Below are 24,377 nucleotides of genomic sequence, written 5' to 3'. Positions count from 1 at the left end.
ATATGTAAAATTAGACAAGGTATGTGTACAAACTGGACAGGAGGCAACAATGGATGATGATCCTTTAGACAGGAGAAACACATGAGGAAAGTCATGCAATTGCCCCCAGCTTTCTTCCTGAGAGCATGTTGCAGACCTTGATTTGTGAAGAGGGCAAAGGACTGGGCTAGGCTGAAGCCAAGAACTGGGAACTCAGTTCAGGTTTTGCACATAGGTGGCAAGGAACCAACTTTTGAGCCATCCACTGTTGTTTCTCAGAGTACACACTGGCAGGAAGCTGGATTGGAAGCAGAATAGCCAGCACTTCAACTAGGCACTCCAATTTGTTGTTGTTGTTGTTTTATTTTTTATGAAAGCTTTTATTTAATAAATATAAATTTCATAAGTACAACTCTTGGATTATAGCAGTTCTTCCTCCCATACCTACCATCTCACATCCAAACCATCCCACTGCCTACTCCCTCTCCCATCCCATTCTTCATTAAGATTCCTTTTTAATTATCTTTATATATAGAAGATCAACTCTATACTAAGTAAAGATTTCAACAGTTTGCATCCACACAGACACACAAAGTGTAAAGTACTGTTTGAAGACTAGTTTTACCGTTAATTCTCATAGTACAACACATTAAGGACAGAGGTCCCACATGGGGAGCAAGTGCACTCCTGTTGTTGATTTAACAATTGACACTCTTATTTATGATGTCAGTGATCACCCAAGGCTCTTGTCATGAGCTGCCAAGGCTATGGAAGCCTCTTGAGTTCACAAACTCTGACATTATTTAGACAAGGCCATAATCAAAGTGGAAGTTTTCTCCTCCCTTTAGAGAAAGGTACCTCCTTCTTTGATGGCCCCTTCTTTCCACCCGGATCTCACTCACAGAGATCTTTTATGTAGGTAATTTTTTGACAGTGTCTTGGCTTTCCATGCCTGAAATGCTCTCATGGGCTTTTTAGCCAGATCTGAATGCCTTAAGGGCTGAATCTGAGGCCAGAGTGCTGTTTAGGGCATTTGTCATCCTCTGAGTCTGCTGTGTGTCCTGCTTCCCATGTTGGATTGTTCTCTCCTTTTTAATTCTATCAATTGTTATTATCAGACACTTGGTCTTATTTATGTGATCCCTTTGACACTTATTCCTATCTTTATGATCAATTATGAACTTAAACTGATCACTTTAACTAGTAAGATGACATTGGTACCTGCCAACTTAATGAGATTTGGAGTTCATGGCAAGTTTTTAGCTTTACCCTTAGGAGTAAGTCTGAGGGAACGTGGAGGCACTCCAATTTGAGATATAGGCATCCCCAGAGGCATCTAAACTGCTATATCAAATGCCTACTCCAGAGAGGGGATTTTAATGTATGGAATTGGAAGAGGGAGTTATCCATCTGTAAGAATAAATATGCATAAACTGCTAGTGTCTCTGTGTAATAATATTTGGGAATAACAGAGATTCCTAGGGTAGGCGTTTCGCACAGCAATTAAAACACCACTTGGGGCACCTGCACCCCATATCAGACACCCTGGGTTCAAGTCCTGGCTCTGCTGTCTGGCTGTACTCTCAGTTCTAGGCAACAGGTGATGATTAAAATGACTGTGTCTCTGACACCCACACTGAGAGACATGGATTAAGTTCCAAGTTCTTGATTTAAGCCTGGCCCAGTTGTTGTAGGCACTTGAGGAGTGAACCACTAGACAAAGATCTCTCTTTATCTTGCCTCTATCTCTTTGCCTTTCAAATAAATTTTTAAAAAAATTTTTAAAAGATTCTCAAAATATCTATTTTATAATTATTTTGTTTTGAGTGTATTTTATTAAATATATATTTGATCACATTATATTTTTGTGTGGAAACTGAGATTGTGTCTTTGGTGTATTTTCCTGCATCACATGGAGAGAGTTGTGATGATGTGTTTTCTGAAAATGATCATACACATGTTTCTAGACCAGGAGGAGGGAATTCCTGGTTCCCGGCTTTGACTTGGTCCAGACCTGACTGTTGCAGCCATCTGGGGAATGAACCAGCAGGTGGAAGTGTTCTCTCTCACTCCTCCCACTCTTTGTTTCAAATAAATAATATTTCTTAAAAAAGAGAGAGAAATTAAAATCTGCAGTTTGCTTCAGTGACCTCTTCATATGGAGTTTGAAAGTCTTTTTAAAAAATCTGCAATAATTTTTAGCCTTTAAAGAATAATAATATCTATACTCAATTTAATTCCTTTTTCTTTTTTTTTCTTTTTTCTTTTTTTTTTAATTTGACAGGCAGAGTTAGACAATGAGAGAGACAGAGAGAAAGGTCTTCCTCCCATTGGTTAACCCCACAAATGGCTGCTACGGCCGGAACTACGCTGATCCGAAGCCAGGAGCCAGGTGCTTCCTCCTGGTCTCCCATGCTGGTGCAGGGCCCAAGCACCTGGGCCATCCTCCACTGCCTTCCCAGGCCACAGCAGAGAGTTGGACTGGAAGAGGGGCAACCAGGACTAGAACCCGGTGCCCATATGGGATGCCGGCACCGCAGGCAGAGGATTAACCAAGTGAGCCATGGCGCCAGCCCCCTAATTCCTTTTTCTTTCTTTTTTTTTTTTAACTTTTTTTTTTTTAATTTTTATTTATTTATTTATTTTTTAATTTTTGACAGGCAGAGTGGACAGTGAGAGAGAGAGACAGAGAGAAAGATCTTCCTTTGCCGTTGGTTCACCCTCCAATGGCCACCGCGGCCGGCGCACTACAGCCAGCGCACTGCGCTGATCTGAAGCCAGGAGCCAGGTGCTTCTCCTGGTCTCCCATGGGGTGCAGGGCCCAAGAACTTGGGCCATCCTCCACTGCACTCTCTGGCCACAGCAGAGAGCTGGCCTGGAAGAGGGGCAACTGGGACAGAATCCAGTGCCCCGACCGGGACTAGAACCCGGTGTGCCAGCGCCTATTGAGCCGCGGCGCTGGCCCTAATTCCTTTTTCTTTAAACTATGATTGATTTGTCTCAAGATGATGTCACGGTTTTACTGGTTTCACAGTACTATGGACAATGTGTTTCTCACTGAGTAGCTTTTTATCAGGCTCCTGGTAGCTCTTTAGGTCTTGACCTTGATGTTCCTGTGTCTGACCGTCATTGCTCATTCTGACAAGAATCTTACTAGGACACTTTAGAGAGAATCCTTCACCCTCAATTTCTCAAAACCCTTGATATCTCATCAAATTCCTCATCCCTCACTCTTGGTATCTGATCACCCTGGCCTGCCTTCAGCAAGCGTCCTGTTAGATCTGTCTAACCAGAACCCTCCTACCCCTGATGATTTTTGGTAAATCTCCATCCACCAACCTGACCCTTCTCTGTGGTTATAACCACCCCACCCCCACCCCAGTCCATGCTGTATTCAGAATGCAGCCCAGTTCTGTTTTAAAGTCTCTTTTAATAAACCTTCCACTATTGTGCAATAGTTCCTAATACCTGTTTACTACTAAAAAAAAAAGTAGCATTTTGCAGAAACTGATAAGCTGATCTAAAATTCATGGGAAATTCAAGGGACTCTGAACAACCAAAACAGACTTGAGAAAGAATGACAAAATTGGAGGAGTCATACTTTCCCATTTCAAAACTTAGTACCAAGCTTCAGGAACCAAGATACTGCAATACTGGAACAAAGGTAAACATATACATGAATGAAATGTTACTGAGAATCCAGAAGCAGACTCACACTTACATGGTCCATTACTATTTGACAAGGGTGCCAAGACAATGCAATAAAGAAAATAAAGGTGCTGGGATAACCTGATATCCACATGCAAAAGAATGAAATTGGACCCAATCTCCTACAATACATAAAAATTTAACTTTAACAGAGACCATACCAGGGGTGTTAGGGCAAAAGAAAAGATATCAAATACTTGTACAAGTATGCTGTCTCACAAATGTAGTCAAAACTCTTGCCTTTTCAGGATCGATGCAGGCTAAAATATTCAGAGGCCTTCCAATTTTCACTTACAATCAAGGTAGAATAAAAATGAATAGATTTGCCTTCTGCCTAGAACCTACTGACAAAAAGAAAAAAAAAACCAGACAAATGTAATTCTAGTCACTGGACATCAATCAAAAAAGGACTGTGGTCCTCAGGAGATGAGGGAAGAGGGGATCGAGAAGAGCCCTTCAATTTTTCCTAGCTTAGTGCCCCGAGAGAGATTCCAGGATATGGAGATGAAAACCCAGGAGAAGCATAGTGGAATCCCTGAACTTAAGTAAGAGATGAGACTCTAAATAAAGCAAGTGGCTAAAAAATAGAATTAAATTTAAAAATAGAATTTTAAAAAATAAAAAAAAATGAACTTCTGACAACTTCAAGCAACCTAACATGCCTATAATTGGAGTCAAAGAAATAGAGGGAGGTAATGGGAGCAAAAAAAATATGAAAAAAGATATTTGAAAAAAATAACTAAATTATTTTTTTAAAAGATTATATTTATTTATTTGAGAGGTAGCATTACAGACAGTGAGAAGGAGAGACAGAGAGAAAGGTCTTCCTTCTGTTGGTTCACTCCCCAGATGGCTGCAACGACCGGATCTACACCAATCCAAGCCAGGAGCTTTTTCTGGGTCTCCCACGTGGGTTCAGGGGCCCAAGGACTTGGGGCATCTTCTACTACTTTCCCAGGCCATAGCAGAGAGCTGGATTCAAGGAGGAGCAGCTGGGACACAAACCAGTGCCCATATGGGAATCCGGCGCCACAGACGGAGGCTTAGCCGACTATGCCACAGCACCGACCCACACATTTTATTTTTAAAATCTCAGCAAGCTAGGGAAAGAATTCCTTTATGTAGTAAAGGACATCTATAAAAACTCCATGGCTAATATTATATTTAATGGTAAAAAAACTAGATGCCTGTCCTCTAAGATTAGTAACAATACAAGGATATTCACTCACCACTTCCGTTCAGCATTATGCTGGAGCTTCTAATCAGTGCTTTGAGGCAAAGAAAAGAAAAGGCATCCAGGTTGGAAATAAAATTGCCTTTAACCACAGATAACATGATCATCTATGTTAAAAACCCTTAGTATTGGGGTTGGCACTGTGGCATAGCAGGTAAAGCCACTGCTTGCAGTGCTGGCATTGTATACAGGCTGCTCCACTTCCAATCCAGCTCTCTGCTATGGCCTGGCAAAGTAGTAGAAAATGGCTCAAGTCCTTGGGCCCCTGCATCCACATGGGAGACTTGGAAAAAGCTCCTGGCTCCTGGCTTGGGATCAGTTCAGCTCCAGCCGTTGTGGCCATCTGGGGAGTGAGCCAGCAGATGGAAGACCTCTCTCTCTCTCTCTCTCTCTCTCTCTCTCCCTCTGCCTCTCTGTAAAAAACAAAAAACAAACAACCCTGTAGTATCTGGAAAAAAAAAAAAGCTACTAGAACTACTAAGTGAATTTATCAAGGTTTTAAGATACAAAGTCAATATGTAAAAATTGTGTTTCTGTTTATTAGCAACAAACAATTGGAAATTGAAATATGAAAATATCATAAATGCGAAATACTCAGGGATAAATCTAAAAACATGTGCAATACCAATACACTGGCTTTCAAATAAAAAAAAAAACTACAGTAATCATGATAGCATGGTGTTGGCATAAATACAGACAAACAGATCAAACAAAAAGAATCAAGAATCCAGATACAGACCTATTGTATGGACAGCTGGTTTCCAATAAAGAGGCAAATAGTGCTAGGAACAATATGTGAAAAATGGACTTCAATGTATACTTCATACCATATACAAAAATTTACTCAAAATGTATCATAGATTCAACATGTAGGCCTAAAACCATAAACTTCATGAAAGAAAATGTGTGACCTTGGGTTAGGCAGTTTCTTAGAACTCCAAAAGTATGAGCCATAAAAAAACGAAGTGGATAAGTTGTACATCATCAAAATTTAAAAATGTCTCCCCTTTGAAAGACAATGTTGGGGGTGGCATTGTGGCACAGTGTGTTAAGCAGTCATTTACAGTGCCGGCATCCAGTATGGGCACCAGTTTTAGTCCCAGCTGTTCCACTTCTGATCCAGCTCTCTGCCAATGACCTGGAAAAGCAGCAAAAGATGGCCAAAATCCATGGGCCCTGCACCCACATGGGAGACCCAGATGGAGTGCCTGGCTCCTGTCTTTGGCTTGGCCCACCTCTAGCTATTGTGGCCATTTGGGGAATGAGCCAGTGGATGAAAGTGTTTCCCTCTCTCTAACTCTGCCTTCCAAATAAATGAATCTATCTTTAAAAATCAAAAAAAAGAAAGAAAGAAAGAAAGAAAAATGTTAAGTGAATGAGAATGCAAGTCATAGAGTGGAGGAAATATTTATATATCTGACAAAGCACATATATCCAGAATATATTAAAGGCCCTCAAATTCAAAAATAAGAAAAGAATCCAATTTAATAGGAGGAAGAATTTGAACATGCACTTCACCATAAAATTGGTGATGGGTAGTTTGTATTGTGCCCCAAGGCCTTTGCTATGACTATAGTGCACTCATTTAGAGCCCTGGGAGTTAAAAGGATTTCCCCAGTTCCTGTCTGTATTACTATTGCTGCATAACCAGTTACCCCAAAAAATGCCAGTTAAGACAACACACATTTATTATCATCTCATGATATCTATAGGTCAAGAATCAAGGCATAGCTTACGTGGGTCCTCAGCCTCACAGTCTCTCACAAGGCCAAAATCAAAGTGTCAGCCCAGGGACTGTGGTCTCCTCTGGAGGATCTGCTTCCCAACTCACTCAGTCATTGTTGGAAAGATTCAGTTCCTCTCTGGCAGTTTAACACAGGCTGCCCTCAGTACCTTGCCATGTAGGCCTTTCCAAGATGGCAGCTTGTTTCACAAAAGTATGAACACCAAAAAGGCAATAGGGAGAGTCAGCTGGCAGGTCCCAAATAATGATCTTTTGTAACCTCATCATAGACACTCTTTAATATTCTGTTGGTCGGGCCAGTGCTGTGGCTCACTTGGTTAATCCTCCGCCTACAGCGCTGGCGTCCCTTTCGGGCGCTGGGTTCTAGTCCTGGTTGTTCCTCTTCCAGTCCAGCTCTCTGCTGTGGCCTGGGAAGGCAGTGGAGGATGGCCCAAGTCCTTGGGAGGACTAGGAGGAAGCACCTGGCTCCTGGCTTCGGATCAGCGTAGTGCTGGCCGTAGCAGCCATTTGTGGGGTGAACCAATGGGAGGAAGACCTTTGTCTCTCTCTCTCTCTCTCACTGTCTAAAACTCTACCTGTCAAATAAATAAAAAAAAAAAAAGAAAAGAAAAAATATTCTGTTGGTCAGGACAAGTTATTTGGGGGGAGGGAATTATACAATGCCATGAGTAACAGGAGGCCTTAGAAAATCCAGTTCTTTGAGTCAGGTTATGTTTGTTTTCTGAAATTCAAATATATTTCCTTCTAAATAATATTTTGGGGGCTGGCACTGTGACGTAGCATGTAAAGCCACTGCCTGCAGTTCCAGCATCCCATGTGAGTGCTGGTTCAAGTCCTGGCTGCTCCACTTCTGATCCAGCTCTCTGCTATCGCCTGGGAGAGCAGTAAAAGATGGCCCAAGTCCCTGGGTGCCTGTACCCGTGTGGGAGACCTGGAAGAAGCTCCTGGCTCCTGGCTTTGGATCAGCTCAGCTCTGGCCATTTGTGGTCATTTAGGGAGTGAACCAGAAGATGGAAAACCTCTCTCTGTAACTCTGTCTTTCAAATAAATAAAATAAATCTTTTTTTAAAAAAAAAGGAACCAAAGCAAAATGTTTAAAAAAAAAAAAAAGAAAAACTACTGGTGATCCATGGGATGCCAGCATCACAGGTGGATGTTTAACCTGCTGTGCCACACGTTTATATTTGTTTATATGTTTATATTTTAATTGATTAATTATTTTATTTATCTGAAAAGTAGACACCCAGAAAGAGGGAGAAAGACAGACAGACAGACAGACAGATATCTCCCATCCACCGATTCACTCCCCAAATGCCGCAAAAGCTGGGTCTGGGCCAAGCCAAAACCAGGAGTCAGGAACTCACTCCAGGTCTCCCATGGGAGTGGCAGTGACCCAAGCACTTGAGCCATGACTACTGCATCTGAGGTGTGCATTAGCAGGAAGCTAGAATTGGGAGTGAAGCCAGAACTTGAGCCCAGGCATTCTGATACAGAATGTGGCCATTCCATGCAGCAGCCTAACCACTACCCTGAATGCCCACCCCACCAATCACACAGGCTCTATAGACTGACAATTCTGTTCTTGTATCACTCCGATCAAGGGCAAAATTGACCTCATACCTCATGATATTGTATTTTAGAGATAACAATTTTTTTAAAGATTTATTTATTTATTTGAAGGACAGAGTTATAGAGAGGCTGAGGCTGAGGTAGAGAGAAGTCTTCCATCTGCTGGTTCACTCCCCAAGTGGCTGCAACAGCCAGAGCTGCACCTATCCAAATCCAGGAGATATCCAAAGCTATATCACTCTTTCTGGATATGTCTACCTTTCAGATAAATAAAAGGTTTCTAAGGAGCTTCTTCCATGTCTCCCATACGGGTGCAGGGGTCCAAAGACTTGGGCCTTCTTTTACTGCTTTCCCAGGCCATACCAGAGAACTGGATCAGAAGAGGAGCAGCCAGGACTTGAACTGGTGCCCATATGGGATGCTGGAACTGCAGGCGGCGGCTTTACCCGCTATGCCACAGTGCAGGCCCTGAGATAACCATCTTTCAATCGAAAGACAAAAGTGGAGCTCTTTAATCAAAATAATCCTAAGGCTGTGTTTTTTACATTGTAGGCCCAGGCCCATTAGTAAATCATGAAATCATATTAGAGAGTCAATGAGTCAATATCAGAGTTATTATAATGAAATAGGATAGAGAGGAAATAAAATATCAAAGAACAGCACATCTAGTAAAAGTATGATTGTTTCACAAAACTTTTAGTTATAGTTCTAAAAACATTTAAAAATATATGTATAGGGTTACATTATAAACTCTTACTGTGCATCACAACAAAAAATATGAAAAACATATCATGAAAGGTTTCTTTTTTTTTTTTTTTTTTTTGACAGGCAGAGTGGACAGTGAGAGAGAGAGACAGAGAGAAAGGTCTTCCTTTTTGCCGTTCGTTCACCCTCCAATGGCCGCTGCGACCGGCGCATCGCACTGATCCGATGGCAGGAGCCAGGTGCTTATCCTGGTCTCCCATGGGGTGCAGAGCCCAAGAACTTGGGCCATCCTCCACTGCACTCCCTGGCCACAGCAGAGAGCTGGCCTGGAAGAGGGGCAACCGGGACAGAATCTGGCACCCCGACCAGGACTAGAACCCGGTGTGCCGGCGCCGCAAGGCCGAGGATTAGCCTATTGAGCCGCGGCGCCGGCCATGAAAGGTTTCTAAAGAAAACACTGTGTAACTGGTCATTAGGAAATAAGCAGTGAAGCATTGTGTCCAGTTTTGCATTTTCCCTCTCGGTTTGCCTATTCCTGTCCATTGGGAATGGAGATGGCCAAAGATCTATAGTCAACAATAACAACAGGTACAAAAACAAAAACCCCAAATCAAAAGTGGTCAATGGACTTGGATAGACATTTCTCCAAAGAAGATACACAAATGGCCAGTAAGCACATGAAAGATGGTCAACATCATTAGTCATTAGAGAAATGCAAATCAAAACCACAATGAGATACCACTTCACATCCAGAATGGCTATTATCAAAAAAAGCAAAACAAAAGCCACAATTATGGTGTAGTGGGTAAATCCTCCACCTGCAACGCAGGCATCCCATATGGGCACCAATTCATGTCTCAGCTACTCCACTTCTGATCCAGCTCCCTATTAAAGGCCTGGGAAAAGCAGCATAAGATGATCCAAGTGTTTGGGCCCCTGCCACCCATGAGGGAGACCCAGATGAGGCTTCTGGCTCCTGGCTTCTGCCTGGCCTAACACTGGCTGTTGCAGCCATCTACAGAGTGAACCAGTGGATGGAATGGAATCTCTCTCCCTCTCTCTCTCTCTCTCTTTTTCCCTCTCTCCATGTAACTCTGACTTTCAAAATAAATAAGTAAAATCTTTTTTTTTAAATGTTCACAAGAAGAAACTGGAACCCTGGTGCTTTACTGGTAGGAATGTGAAATAGTACAACCACTGTTGAAAACTTAGTAAGTTACTTAATTTGACAATCCCTCTAGAAGTTAAATATATAATTATCATAGAGATCCAGTAATTCCACTCCTAGGTATAGACTTAAAGGAAAAGTAAGCAATATCTCTAACAGACACTTGTACACCAATGTTCATAGTAGCATTATTCACAATAGTCAGAAGGTAGAAATAAGCTAGGCACACATTAACAGATGAATGGATAAGCAAAATGAGGTATGTGCATACAAAGGAATAGTATTTAGCCATAAAGGGAATGAAATTCTGATACACGCTACAACATGGATAACACAGGTATTATGCTAATCAAAGTGTCACAAATATTGTATGATTTCACTTATATAAATTACCTAGAATAAGCAAATTCATAGAAAGTAGAAATTACCAGGGTCTGGAGTAGGAGAGGGGGGAATGGTGAGTTATTATTTAGTAAGTACAGAGTTTCTTTCTGGATTGGTGAAAACGTGTTGGAAATTATGATGGCCATACAACATTGCGAATGCACTTAATGCCACTGAATTCTACATTGTAAATGGTTAAAATGGCATGAACTTTATGTTATATATTTTTAACCCAAATTTTCCCAAAACAATCAGTTTTTGCCAGTGATTTGCAGAGAAGGAGAAAGGGATGAATAAGTGGCACTGAAATTATTCTGTGGGATTCTATAATAGTGTACATATGTGATTATACATTGGTCAAAACTCATATATTACCCAAAAAGAGCACCCCAATATAAACAGTGTATATTAGTTAATAATAATGTATCCATATTGGCTCATCAATTGTGATAAATGAACCACAGCAATGCAAGATATTATTAAGGGGAAACTGTATGTTTGCCAGCCAGGCACAGGAAGAAGGTATATGGGAACTCTGTACTTTTCACTAAATCTTCCTGCAAACATAAAATGCTCTAAAAGTAAGTTTTTAAAAAGATTATAATATAAATATTTTTAAAATTTACTTTTTTCACTACTAGTTCATACATTAATTTCTTTCCAGGAATTCGCCTGGACAGGAAAATGTAAATACAGGGTGCTAATAGGAAGGTTGGCTGAAAATGAGGCTGTTGACAGAGAGTGAGAGTCAGAGGAAGATTTAGGGCAGGGGATGTTCTACTTCAAGTCCCACAGAGGAGAGGGACTAGAAGCCAATGGGGGCAGACTACTGGGTGGTCTGAACACCTCACTCAAGGCTGGGATTTTGAGCCTGATCAGAGTTTCTGCTCCTGGTCAGAAAGTAGCAGCCCCCTGCTGGCAAGAAGCTGGCATGACAGGACTGAACAAAGCAAGATTAGGTCTCACATGTTCACCCCTTTGCTCAGCGTGTTGCATGACCTCCTTGCTAGGGTGTAATGAGCAGGGACAGAAGTTGAGCAGTCGTGGAGGTCAGTTGCCTGAAATCACCTCTGGGATGGGTAGGAGCCTGCAGGGGACCACGGGCAGGACTGGCTCCACCCTAACCAGGATGTGTGCACGCTAACCCTGGCTTGCAACCTGATGCCACTGTGACACAACTGAGTCTATTCCCTTCATTCTGGGTCTCCCTCCAGCCCCCTAGCTCTGTGGCTCTCTGCCCAGCTCCTACCAGGCAGAAAGGATGTGCCTGTCAGTAGACCTCCCTTGATCTTTGGGAAGCTTTAGGAAAACACCAGGAGAGTCTTGGCTCAGCAGGCTGGGACCTTGTGCCTGCCTGCCCTTGGGGCCCAGTTAGGGGCTGGTCCTGTGTCCCTTAGGCACAGAGTCACCATTCAGAGGAGGGACACATCCCTGGCTCTTCTTTATCCTAACGGTGGACACACTGTACTAAGTGCAGGGTCCTAGCCGAGAAAGCAAGTCTGCCACTACTTCCTGGGTTGATGGGGGTATGAGTGATCCTGGATTTCCTTAGAAACTAGATTTCCACAGCTTCTCACAACACATCATATGGAAGCCACAGCACTCTCTGCCCTTATCCAGCTCCTGACTCCTTTGTGGTAGGTCAGTAGGGGGATGCAGAGGTGCTACTTTCTAAGGGACTGCAGGTCCATCCGTGTGTCCAGGGAAGCCTCTGTTTCCCTGTCTCCCAATTCTCTTCTCCAAGCCCTAAAAACACCCTGGTCCCTTGATGAGCACTAGGATGCCACTCCTGCCCTCTTTCTTTATCTCCAGCCCCATATTCTTGTTCAGGCCCCATGCATTTTATTTTATTTAAAAAGAGGAGAGAGTAAGAGAAGGAGGGAGAATCCCTCCACAGATTTGCTTCCCAAATGCCTGCAACAACCAAGGTTGGGTCAGGCCAAAGCTAGGAGCCAGAAACTCCATCTGTGTCTCCTACATGAGTGGCAGGGACCTAACTACTTGAGCCATCACCTGCTGCCTTCCAGGGCACTCCCTTCTAAGGAAGATGGACTCAGGAGCAAAGCCAAACCCCAACTCAGGTGTTCTGATATAGGATGCAAGTATCCCAAGCACCATCTTAACCACTACACCAAACACTCACCCCCGTGGCCCCCTGCATTTACAGCATTCTCTGTGATCTCTTCAGCGGCCTCAGTATTCCAAGAGCACCTGTTTCACACACATAATCAGCAACTTCAACCATCTTTTCATGTCTGCCTGGGCGTTTACACCACCACAATTCCTTAGGCCCTACAGGAAGTTTCCGTGGTAACTTTCAGAATTCCACTTCACCTCCAGCTTTCCAGCTCTCACTCTCCAGTCACTCCTCCCCTTCCCTGGAGCTGTGGTTCCTTTTCCAGCTCCTCACACATCCTTCTAGGCGTTTGCCTGTTCTCTCTTACATGTAAGGTACCCTTGTACCACAAAATCCTTCATCAATGCCATATTCAGGCCCCACATCACTAGAAAAAGTCTGTTTTTTTAGTGAAAGTCAGCGCCTTGACTTGGGTAATCACTCTCCCACTTTCACTGCTGCACCACAGTATTCTCTCTGCTGTCTTGCATCATCCATCCATTCATCCCTCTTGACTGAATCTTTCCCATCAACATCCAACAGGCTGTCTGTCATTTTTTTTTATCTTTTATTTTTAAAGAGATAATATCTACTTTTTTTTTGACAGGCAGAGTTAGACAGTGAGAGAGAGAGAGAGAGAGAAAGAGAGAGAGAAAGGTCTTCCTTTTTCCGTTGGTTCACCCCCCAAGTGACCGCTATGGCCAGAGCATTGCACCAATCCAAAGCCAGGAGCCAGGTGCCTCCTCCTGGTCTCCCATGCGGGTGCAGGGCCCAAGGACTTGGGTCATCCTCCATTGCACTCCCGGGCCACAGCAGAGAGCTGGACTGGAAGAGGAGCAATCGGGACAAGAACCCAGGGTGCCCGCGCCACAGGCAGAGGACCAGCCTAGTGAGCCGTGGCGCTGGCCACTGTCTGTCATTTCTAAGAAAGTTCTTTCTGGCTCTCACTCCCTCTTAGAATTACTGCCTCCTTTTTCTGCACTGTTATGAGGCAGAAGTCCTTGCAGGAGTTGATTACTCGTCCTGTCACTTTCTTGACTCCACACTAGCCACTGTTCATCACTCACCTGAGACTGTTTTTCTCAAAGTCATGAATAGTCTTTGCTACATTTAATGGTAAATTTCTAGTCCTCCTCTTACTCCACTGGCAACTGTCCATGCTGTTGATTATTTTTCTCCTTAAATATTTCCCTCTCTTGGCTTCCAGTGTACTACACTCTTCTGATTTTCCTGGCTACTGCTTCTAAATATCCTTCACTTATTAGTTCCTCATTTTCTTCTCAATTTCTTAACAATTGAGAATCCCAGAGGTCAGTCCATAGGTCTTTCATTACTCTTATTTACCCTGGTGGTCCTATCTAATCTCTTAAATTTATAGCAGGCTACACACACACACACACACAATTTTATAGCAAGCTGTCTTTAGCTATCTGCCTGCAGCCTTAACCCTTCCTTGAACTCCAGGCTCATATGCCCAAATTGTCTAATCAACATACACACTTAGATGTCAATATTCATCTCAGTCTGGAAAAAAAAAAATGAACTCCTGACTCCGTACCCTCTACCACCACCCAATATTACATACCAAATCTACTTCAATGTCAGTATTTTCCATATTGATTAATGGCAACTTCATCTTGCCAGTTACTCAGGCCAAAAACACTGGTATCATCCTTGATTATTTTTCTAATAATCACATCCAATCTACCTGTAAATCCTGTTGTATGTGCCTTCAGCATGAATCCAGTATCTAAATACTTCTGATCTCATCTGTTGCTACCACTACTAGAGTAACGACATAACTAATCTCCCTGATTCTACCCAAGTCTATACCCCTGACATTCCCTCATTAGCACCACAGCCTAAGCGACCCTTATAAAACATAAGTCAGATCTAAACAGAGTCTAGTAGTTCCCCATTTACTCAGAGTAACAGCAATGTCCTTGCACTGAACTACTAGGCCTTCTGCCACTTGTTCTCGTCTGTTCTTTTGTCATCATTCAGGCTCACTGGCTTTCTTGTTCCACCTAAGAGGCTAGGCTTGCGCCAGCATCCAGACATCTGCAACAGCTCTAATTTCTGGCTGGAACGCTCTTTGTCCTTCATCCATGTGCTTGACTCTCTCACCTCCTGGCGGCCCTTGCCAGTGAGAACTGCCCGGAACTCCCTATTTAAAACTGTACTCCACTGAAGTCTTCCCTAACCCTCTTACCCTGATTTTTTGCATACAGACTATACTTTTTATTGTGGTTCTTTTGTCTCCTCCATAGCACACTCCCAATGTGAGCTCCTTGGGAGCATTCTTTCCCCCTTTTTGTTCACTGCCACATTTCCAGTGTCTGTAAAAGTAGCTGGCACATAACAGGTTCTCAGTACTTGATGAAAGAATTGGTGAGTGAGTATCACCCATTTTCCAGCTTAGAAACATGATTCTGATCCCTCAAACATTTGAATGTACTTTCTTGATTATACAGAGGCTTCTCCAGTGAGTCCCTATTCTGTGGTGGCCTGCCATTTGTTTGACACCCTGCCTTTGCTTGTGTTGTTCCCAGCCTGGGGAAGCCTCTCTCCATGCTGCTTCCTGCCTGCCTCACTCAGGCTCATGCTTGGAAACAGCCTACACAGCACCTCTTCCAGAAAACGCACAATGAACACCCCCCACCTCTCCACCCCCACAATGAGATTAAGTGCCCTCCTGTGTACACTCACCTAGTCCCCTACCCAGCTCCAGTGAAACTGCTTCCAATGACTTCCTATAACTTCTCTCTACCCCACAGTCCATGAACTCCAAGAGAGGAAGGCCCGTGTGTTGTTCACTGTGGTCTCCCTGTCTGGCTTAGTGCCTGGCACAGTAAGTACTTGAATATATGAATTGCTGAATGCAAGACTCAGCTCAAAGTCATTTTTATTGTGATCCTTTTGGCGACCTCTTGCCCAGCTGATTTTCATTCTAGTAGGTCTATTACATACAGCTGGGAGGTTGGGGGAGCCAGGGCTGGAATAGGCAACAGGGCAATGGCAGGTTTCCAGGTGGACTTCCCTTCAACGTCTCAACAGTGTCAGGGAAAAGACTGAGGAGAGTCTATCACTTGGTTGTGATATCTGTCAGATTAACTATGTTTTTGATAAACAGAAAGCATCTCCTCAAGTTGGGAGACCTGTGGCACTCTAAAAACTTTGCCTCCACATAGTGGGCATATATAGAGGTCATCAGTAAATTCTGTGTGTAGGAAAACTGCATTGGCTTCCTGCTTACTAATTCTTATTACCATCATCAAATCCACATTTGCTCTTCTGGGCCAAAGCACACCACAGATAACCACGATGGCATTCAAGCCTGACCTTTACCTTCAATGCACCTTAAACAGCATTTTTTTGCTCAAGCCACTTTATCTGCAGTCCAGGATGAGGTTGCTGACCCATCAGAAAGGAAAAGTGCATTTAAATTCCTATCCCACACGGAAGAGGTTTCAACCTCTTCTGCCCTCTGCATCATATACCGTACTGAAAATAAGGAGACACAAACAGCTGTTTGCTTACAGGTAGAGAGTATATTTGGAGAATGCCTTGCCTCACCTGTGTGTTAATGGAAATGGTGATGACAGCGTTTTTTCAGGGGGATGAAGAGGTGTGGGAACCTATCAACTCCTTTTCTTTGGAATGGGGAGTCTCCGCATGCAAACCAGTGTCTTCTGCTGAGGTGAGAGTTGAGACCTGGGGTAGATTTCCCGCTTGGGTGGCACAAATCAGTTGAGGACAGATTTTGGAGCAGCAGCGGGAATGACACAGGATACAGGATTGGCAGATTTTAAAGGAAAGTTACTGAAGCTGCTTTTGTGGGCAGCTGGGGCATCAGATTTCATGCCCTCCTTCTTAGTAGAGGGACACTGGGCCCCAGGACCCACTGTTGTCTTTTCCACGTTAGGTCCCCGCACAAGCTTTTTAGTGGGGATTGGGCTCTTCTCAACCGTTTTTGTCTTGGCTTTGGTCGTTGTCTCAGCCTTACTGGGGATGATGGATTCCTCATGCCTTTGGCCTTTCACTTCAGGGTTAATCCAGTGTGAAAAGAGAGTCATCTTGTTTTCCAAGTCAACTGGAGCTTCTGGAAGGGTTGGAGCTCTTATGAGTAAAGGCTGCCTGAAAAAACCCTGCGACTCTAGGCCCTGGGAAGTATGGCCCTGCAGCAAATTTGGGCCCTGCCAAGCTTCACCCCATAAGACTTAGCCCTGAAACATTTGACCCTGAAAGTTTATACCTAAAAATGTACCCCCTTCAAAGACTGGACTTGCAATATTTGGTCCAGCAAATGATGGCCCAGTACATCGGCCCTATAAAGTCTGGCTCTTTAAGACCAAGGCACCCCAGGTCTGGCGTTCTCAGGAATCTTTGGTTGATATTGTTCAGCTTAGTCTAAAGGACTTGCAGATCATTTTCATCTGATCCTTTTGTCCCAAGCAACCCCCCGGGATTCTGCAGACTCAAGGTAAGGGAGAAGCAGATGAAAGTACTGGCATGTAACAGCAAGCTGAGAGGATGGAGATAGTTGATAGATAGTATCTACTCACTCATTGCAACTATCTGGCCAAACTAAAGATCTACCCAAGAAAGAGTCCAGAGATGCACATTTGGGAAGTCAGGGATTCTGGGGTTCTACTTTAGAAGCATTCCTGTTGCCTCTGAGTTTCAACAGAATGGCTATCCTATCAGGTTGGAGAGAACCTCAGGCCTGCACCCCCCACCCCTGTGATTCCCTGCTGTTTTGAATTTCACTGAGTCCTCTCTTTTCTGTGCTAGGGAGGGGACTTACCTTACCCTTGCAAAGGCCTGGGCTAAAGGGTTCAGGGACCCTCCAGGCTGGGCTCACTCTGATCTCTAGCTGAACACACAGTACTAGTGCCTCTGTCATGTCCCCACTGAGTTGTGAGATCTCAGTGGGCAGAACTGTAGCATACTGCTCTAGAACTAGGTGCTACTCTACTGTCTTTAGTTCACTGCAAACTGTTCTCTTAGGTGGACCCATTCTGACTCTGGGACACATGGGATGCCTGGTGGGAGAGGGAGTTCCTAGAGCAATGCTCTCCCTTAGTTTATGGACTCCTAAAGTACCCCTAGGTAGATGTTCTTTGGGATGGCTGCAGTTTGTTCTCTGGATGCCTCCATCTTTATAGGACTTCCAAAATACATCTCTAGGAATTTATATTTCTGGCAGAAATTCAGTTTGGCCAAGAAGGGTACAATACATGGTTGAGGATGGTCAGGATCTGTCTGACTGTCTACAGGCACCATCTCTGTTCACTTCACTCCAGACCCCTTGTACACTGTATCCAAAAGTCTCACTGGCATCTTGAATGCATGGCCCGGGACTTACACATTCTTGTTCATATGCAATTGAGTCAGAGGCTCCGATGGGCCCATGTGATTACAGATTGGTTAGTGATTACCAGGGTCATGACTCTTGGGAGAGCCACATAACAGAGAGCAGGCAACCCTAACAGGAAGAGTAAAACTTGTGTTCATTTCTCAAGGGTTTCTGGGACTGGGCCCAGGCAGCTCAGGGTCATAAGTAACAGCATATGGTGCAGCCTGTTGCTGCTCGTCAAGGCCTGTCAGTATTCCAAGTGTCACTTCTAATTTGTGAAGGAGCTGAATGCTGCTTCCAGGTTTCCAGAAGACAAGGGAACCAAGTTGCTTCCAGGGCCCCTGGAATGCTGCCAACCTAGTGATTTGCAGTCTCAGCACCTATAAGTGTGGGCAGAGACAATGCCCTGGCAGATATTCTTACATTTGTAGACTCTGTGGTTCTGCAACATTGCCCTGGCCTGAGCAAGCAACTATGGACTGGCCTTGCTGCCACAATGGATAAGTCAGGGCACCATCCTCACTGGCCTCCAGGGCTATAGGGTGTGGGAGACTAACACAAGTCAGGGCTGTGCTGCCCTAGGGTAGCATAGCCCTAGGGAAGGGGTTGGGTAGGCAGGGGACAAACAACTGGACAGACTGCTAGATATTTTGGGGCAGGCCCCAGCAATGACAAATCAACCTATCATTCCAACCACTTCAGGAGGTGGAGTTTCAGCAATCTCTGGACATACTCCAAGAGAGTGCAGCCTCTCTCTTGAGGACAGAAATGGGCTTCCCCCTCAAAGAGGTTCCTAGGTTTAGTGGGATGGGCTACAACGTGGCTCAAGGCATATGTTGAGTGGTTCTTTACATCCACTGAGATCAGCGGTCAACAGTTGGCAAGCCACACTGAAGCTGGAACTGCCTCTCCAGCAGGTGCTACACCAAGGCCTCATTCTTGGGCAGAGTCAGAAATTGGACATTGATATGAGCTTGTCAACGACTGAGTAGGAAACCTGAATTAGAGGGTATAGGGAAGATGGTGGGACTAACCAAGATGGGCGGAAATTTTAGGCAGTACAGAGATGAAGAAGAAATCATTGAAGTAAAAGAGCCCAGGGCTCCCTGAAGAGATCTCTAGAGGCAGACCAAGGGTCTCACTATGGAAAACTGAGAATGCTTGAGTGAACTTGCTGGCTTCCCATGAAGCCCAGAGTAAATGGGAATGAGAGCCTATATTTCAACTTTCCTTAGAAGTGGTATTAAGGATGAAACAAATGGTTGGTTGGTTGTTCTCCAACCTTTGAAAATATTGACAATGGTATGGTAAAGCTGCCACAGGACCTCCCTCACAGCTCTGGGAAGCCCTCAAGTGTGGAAATGCCATTATACATCAGGGCCTTTTAGACACATAAAAGGAAAGCAAGGTCATAGGGGTCATTTGGGGTTCAGTAGTTATGGGTTCAGGGACAGAAAGGGAACCTAGTTAGAATTTAAGGGCTGCTGACCTTTATTCTCCTGGACAGCTGTGACTTTGTTCTTCTTCCTCTCCTGCTTCTTCACAGAAATCCCAGGTTCATCAGGACTTGAAGAAGAGAGAGCTCCCACATCCTGGGCCATGTCGGGAACTTTAAATCCCTTCCCATGCTTGTGGTGATCAACACAATGGTCTTGAATGCTTGCTGTACCAGTTAACCTGGAAGTTGACCGAGTTAAACATTTCTGATCTACTAATCGTGACCGTGTGGGGCCAGATGGCAGTGAAAGCTCTCCAGAGTGCTCAGAATGTAGATCCTGACTCTGATCAAAAGACACACTAGATGTGGAGACCATCTCTAGGTAAGAAGAGCCCTGTGATGGCACCGAAAAAGTTGGGGAGACTTGTTTGTTCCCACCCTCCAGCAACCGATGAATCTCTAGAGCCACAGAATTGCAGACTGGGCAGCAGGGATCTGCACACAGGAGCCGCCGCACACTTTCTTCCTTGGGAATCCAGCCCTGGCTGGGGAGGGAAACATGGCAATTGTCAGTGATGGAGTGACATCTGCCCCTTAGAAGAGTGTGATCTGGACATAGACATTGCCCTCCTCTAGTCTTGCAAGACCTAGGGCCTGTACCCTCTGGGCACCTACCCTTCTGCTTCTCTTCTTAACAAAATACCATTTGGCAAGGTACGATAGGCTAGACTGAGAGTCTAGGGCTTGTTGGAGAAAGTCTCAAACAAGCCATGTGTTGGCATGCTCCTCAGAGAGGACTTAGAGTTGGGATCGCTTTTCTGCTGACCTTGTCAAACAGCTACACTAGGAGAAAGGAATCAGCCAAGTGGTTATCTGGTGGGCCATCACCAGAAATACTGCCAGGCAGAAGCTGGATCAGTTTCATTTTAGGCAAAGAAAGCCTGAGCCTGGTATTCAGGACATCCAAACTGTGGAAAATGAGGGCCTTGTGGGATCTCTGCATCCTGGGGGTATTTGGTGTTCTTGCTTCTGTACCCAGCATCTCTTGAGAACAGATCCTGTTCTCCACAGATCTTAAGGACAGGATAAGATGATAGGCTCCTTTCTGAGGTCTGTCTCAGGAACTGGCTCCCTGAAGACAGAACCAGAAGAGGCAGTGTCAGCAGAGTCAGCCAGATTCAGGAGTCTGTCCTTGAAAGGGAGTAGCTGTAACGAGGATATGACGATGATGACCCGTTCTCTTGATTGGAGGCCTTGTCTCATATCTGAGTGTAGCCTTATGTAGTGTCTTTTACAAATGATGCACTAATCAAATCCTGAATTCCAGAACCACTGTGACACTAGCATAGACTTGGGTGACCCTTCGCTCCTGAACTATGTCAGCTCCATTCTATCCTGGTAACCAGCCTGCATTGTGTGTGTGTGTCCCTCCCAGCCATTATCCCTCCTTCCTGCCTGCCCCAGGCCAAGCAGAGCTATCATTACAGGCCCAGCTGTGAGTTGGGAAATTGCAAAGAGCAAGAGATCACCTTTTCATGACAGAGATCAACTTCTGCAGCTTCTCAGCTTCTTCCTGGGAAGTTTTCTTTGCTGAGGAACCAGGAGACAGCATTAGGTAGAATAGGAGGAGATTCAGGGACATCGAATAGGAAGCTGAAGGCTGCTAACTTGAGGGGACTGAAAAATTCCAAAAACCAGTGCTCTAAGTCCCATTTGTGTACATTTAGCCATTTACAATGTGTTGTCCCATACCTAATCTGTTTTGACTATCACAACAACACTGTGAACAAAGAAGGATCATTGGTGCTATGCCTATTTTGTGGATAACAAGACAGAGATAAAGTGACTTCCACGGGATTGTAAAACTAGTAAATCAACCAGGAAAGGTCTCTGCCATACTTCCTCATTCTTTTTTCTTTTCTTTCTTTCTTTCTTTTTTTTTATTTGACAGGTAGAGTTCTAGACAGTGAGAGAGGGACAGAGAAAGGTCTTCCTTCCATTGGTTCACTCCCCTAATGGCCGCTACCAGGAGCCGGGTGCTTCCTCCTGGTCTCCCATGCGGGTGCAGGGCCCAAGCACTTGGGCCATCCTCCACTGCCCTCCTGGGCCACAGCAGAGAACTGGACTGGAAGAGGAGCAACCGGGACAGAATCTGGCACCCCGACCAGGACTAGAACCTGGAGTGCCGGTGCCGCAGGCGGAGGATTAGCCTAGTGAGCTGTGGCGCCAGCCTCTTCCTCATTCTTTAATCTCAGGAGAGGAAGACAGAGAATTTTGGAATGCTCTGATTTCCTACTCAGTTTCTGTAAGAAGTTGTCATTTGGGGTTATTGAAGTTTCAGTGAATAGAGGCACCAGGCTTCTGGTACGAGGGGTCCTAGAGGCCCAGGATCCGGGGGAACCTCACCCACAGTAGAAGGGACTCAGAGAAGAGATCAGGACTTTACCTTTTGCTTTATCTCTAGGCTTTTGTTTGGTTCTTTGGTGATGCTTAAAGACAAAAACATTAGAAAGTAAAACTGGGGCACCATTTTCTTTTCATGTATAAAATGAAACAAAACTCATAAAGATTTTCCAATTTTTTCCTGTATCCCAACTTTATATACTCTTTCACCTTTTCTTTCTTGACCCTTTTTACTCCCAACAGTTCCCTTCTCTTCTTACTTCTGACTCACTTTAAGGCTCTTCCATACTCCCACCCCCATTCCATGGACAACTTCTTAGGGAGTTTAGGATGACAACAGGAAGAAAAGTAGAACAGTTTAAGGGTTGGGTGATTCTAATAGCCGAAGATTTCAGCCATTAGAGGCCCTAAATGGCCACCGACCAGAACAATCAGCCGAATTGGGAGATACCCTGGAACTCAATGAGGAAAATTCCATTTAAAAAGGGGAGTAGGGGGTGGGGTGGGGGCAGATCAAGAGAAAAAAAGGTTTGATAAAATCTTTTTTGAGACTTATCAATTCAATCATAGTCATAGTATTTCCCTACCAGGCAACAGCTCCTGTGAGGTCCCAACTTTATTTTTTGGCGTTTCTTTTTCACTTGCCAAATAATTAATCCAATAATGAAGATGGATCCACAGGCACATAAGGGATATCCAACATCCCACAGAATAAAAGTAGGAATCCACATGGTCTACACCTCGTTGGCCATCCCTCTTCCTAGGCTTCCAGGGTCTTGGAACCTAATGCCTCCAGATTCTAGATCTTGTCATCTCTGCATCACAGAAGATAGATCCACACCGCTGGACTGCATCACAAAACCCTTCTGTTTCACAAGCCAGGCATCATATCGCAGGTCTTTATCTGTCCTAGAGAAATTCTTATGGTGACTCAGTGTTCAGATAAGGGTATCTGATGTCCATATGGGCTGCAAAGTCCTGAGTCACAGGCATCATACACCTTTTCATCTGCTCTCGACTTCCTACACCCTGATGGCTCCATTCTCTCTATTCCTACAATAGTCTGTTGCCCATTCCCGGATAACTGAGTCTTTTTTGCATACTGCATGCACTTAAAAAGTGCTCTGTCAGAGGAACCCCATGAACTACATCATCTGTACTGGGAAGATAACTGAAAACAGAAGAGAATAGGGCAGACACCATACTGTTGTCTTGGAAACAGATCTTTGATGTCACAGGCAATGATGGAAGAGGCTCATGTAAGTTGTGTCAAGGAAAGGAAAAAGCTGCTGCCATTTTAAATAACAGTTTTAGATGAGTGGGAAGAGATTGTAAAGTTAGCCTCCATTCGGGCACATGGTGAGGCCACTTCTGGAGCTCTGTCCAAGACTGGGTTTCCAGAGCTTATAGCATATGGGCTATTCATGGAGGCAGGTTATTGGCAAGAATTTTGATTACAGGTTCTTTGGTTGAATGTTTGGCTCAAAGAGTGTTTTATGAAAATCTGAATTTGAACACCTTTATGCAGGGCAGGATTTCTCCTATTCAACCCCACTACCTACCACTCCTGTGTCCACACACACTGTTAACTTCTTGGTCCCTGGTGACATTATGGTATGCTTCCAGTACCCCAGGATTTCTGAATTTCCTGGAGAAGTTCTCGCCCTGATGAGTAGTCTTAGGCTGAAAAATCCCTGAGAAGGTCATTTGGTCCTTTCTGTAGCATCCAGTCCTCCAACAAACAGGAGTGGTAGTTACTCAGAATGTGCTCAGCCCTAAGTTGGGTAGTTGCCGCTTGGAATGCCTATCTCTCATGTCAGAGTGCCTGGGTCCAAGTCCCAGTTCTGCTCTCAACTCCAGTTTACACCATGGGAGGCAACAGGTACCTGGAAGTACCTGGGTCCCTGCCACCTATGTGGGAGGCTCTGATTGACTTCCAGGCTACTGGCTCCAAACCCAGTTGTTGTGGGCATTTAACAGATGAACCAGCAGATGGAAGGAATCTTTCTCTCTCTCTCCCCGCTCTCTCTCAGTCTCTCCCTTTCAAATAAAAAATGAAAGTAAATAAATTTAAAAATTTTTAAATCTAGAGTCAAAGACAAGACTAATTTATGTGAAACAAGGGCCAACCTCACCAGGAACTGTGGAAGGGGAAATAGAGAGTTACTGTTTGATAGGTACAAAGTTTCTGTTTAGGATGATGAGTAAGTTCTGGAAATGAATAGTGGAGATGGTTGCACAACATTGTAAATGTCCTTAATGCCCTAAAATGTACACTTAAAATTATCTTTTTTGTAAAGATTTTTTATTTATTTAATTGACAGAGTTACAGACAGTGAGAGAGAGATAGAGAAAGGTCTTCCATCCAATGGTTCACCCCCCAAATGGCCACAACAGCCAGAGCTATGCCGATCCGAAGCCAGGAACCAGATGCCTCCTCCTGGTCTCCCATGCGGGTGCAGGGTCCAAGCACTTGGGCCATCCTCCACTGCCCTCCTGGGCCACAGCAGAGAGCTGGACTGGAAGAGGGGCAACCGGGACTAGAACCCAGTGCCCATGTGGGATGCCAG

The 24,377-nt window shown here is 44.5% G+C and overlaps 2 protein-coding genes across 2 annotated transcripts in view; both read right to left on the bottom strand.

The window, feature by feature from the left end:
• LOC133770967 (protein SPATA31F1-like) overlaps positions 1-13,766 on the bottom strand; it is a 44,379-nt gene extending 30,613 nt beyond the window's left edge. The window contains exons 1-2 of the mRNA XM_062206742.1: positions 13,675-13,766; positions 12,635-12,702 (exon numbers count right to left, since the gene is read on the bottom strand). Coding sequence (XP_062062726.1) covers positions 12,635-12,702; positions 13,675-13,766 — 160 coding nt within the window. The remainder of the gene's footprint in view (positions 1-12,634; positions 12,703-13,674) is intronic.
• A 2,220-nt stretch (positions 13,767-15,986) lies between these two features.
• SPATA31F3 (SPATA31 subfamily F member 3) lies at positions 15,987-22,538 on the bottom strand. Its single transcript, XM_062206741.1, has 6 exons — positions 22,395-22,538; positions 21,851-21,893; positions 20,934-20,994; positions 19,456-19,949; positions 16,431-16,709; positions 15,987-16,111 (listed from the first exon to the last, which is right to left on the bottom strand). Exons 1-6 carry the CDS (start codon positions 22,536-22,538, stop codon positions 15,987-15,989), a joined length of 1,146 nt encoding a protein of 381 aa, XP_062062725.1.
• Positions 22,539-24,377: the final 1,839 nt, after the last annotated feature.

Source organism: Lepus europaeus, chromosome 12, assembly GCF_033115175.1.
Source record: "Lepus europaeus isolate LE1 chromosome 12, mLepTim1.pri, whole genome shotgun sequence".
In the NCBI taxonomy this organism is placed as follows: Eukaryota; Metazoa; Chordata; class Mammalia; order Lagomorpha; family Leporidae; genus Lepus; species Lepus europaeus.
This window is presented reverse-complemented; position numbering and strand designations above follow the sequence as displayed.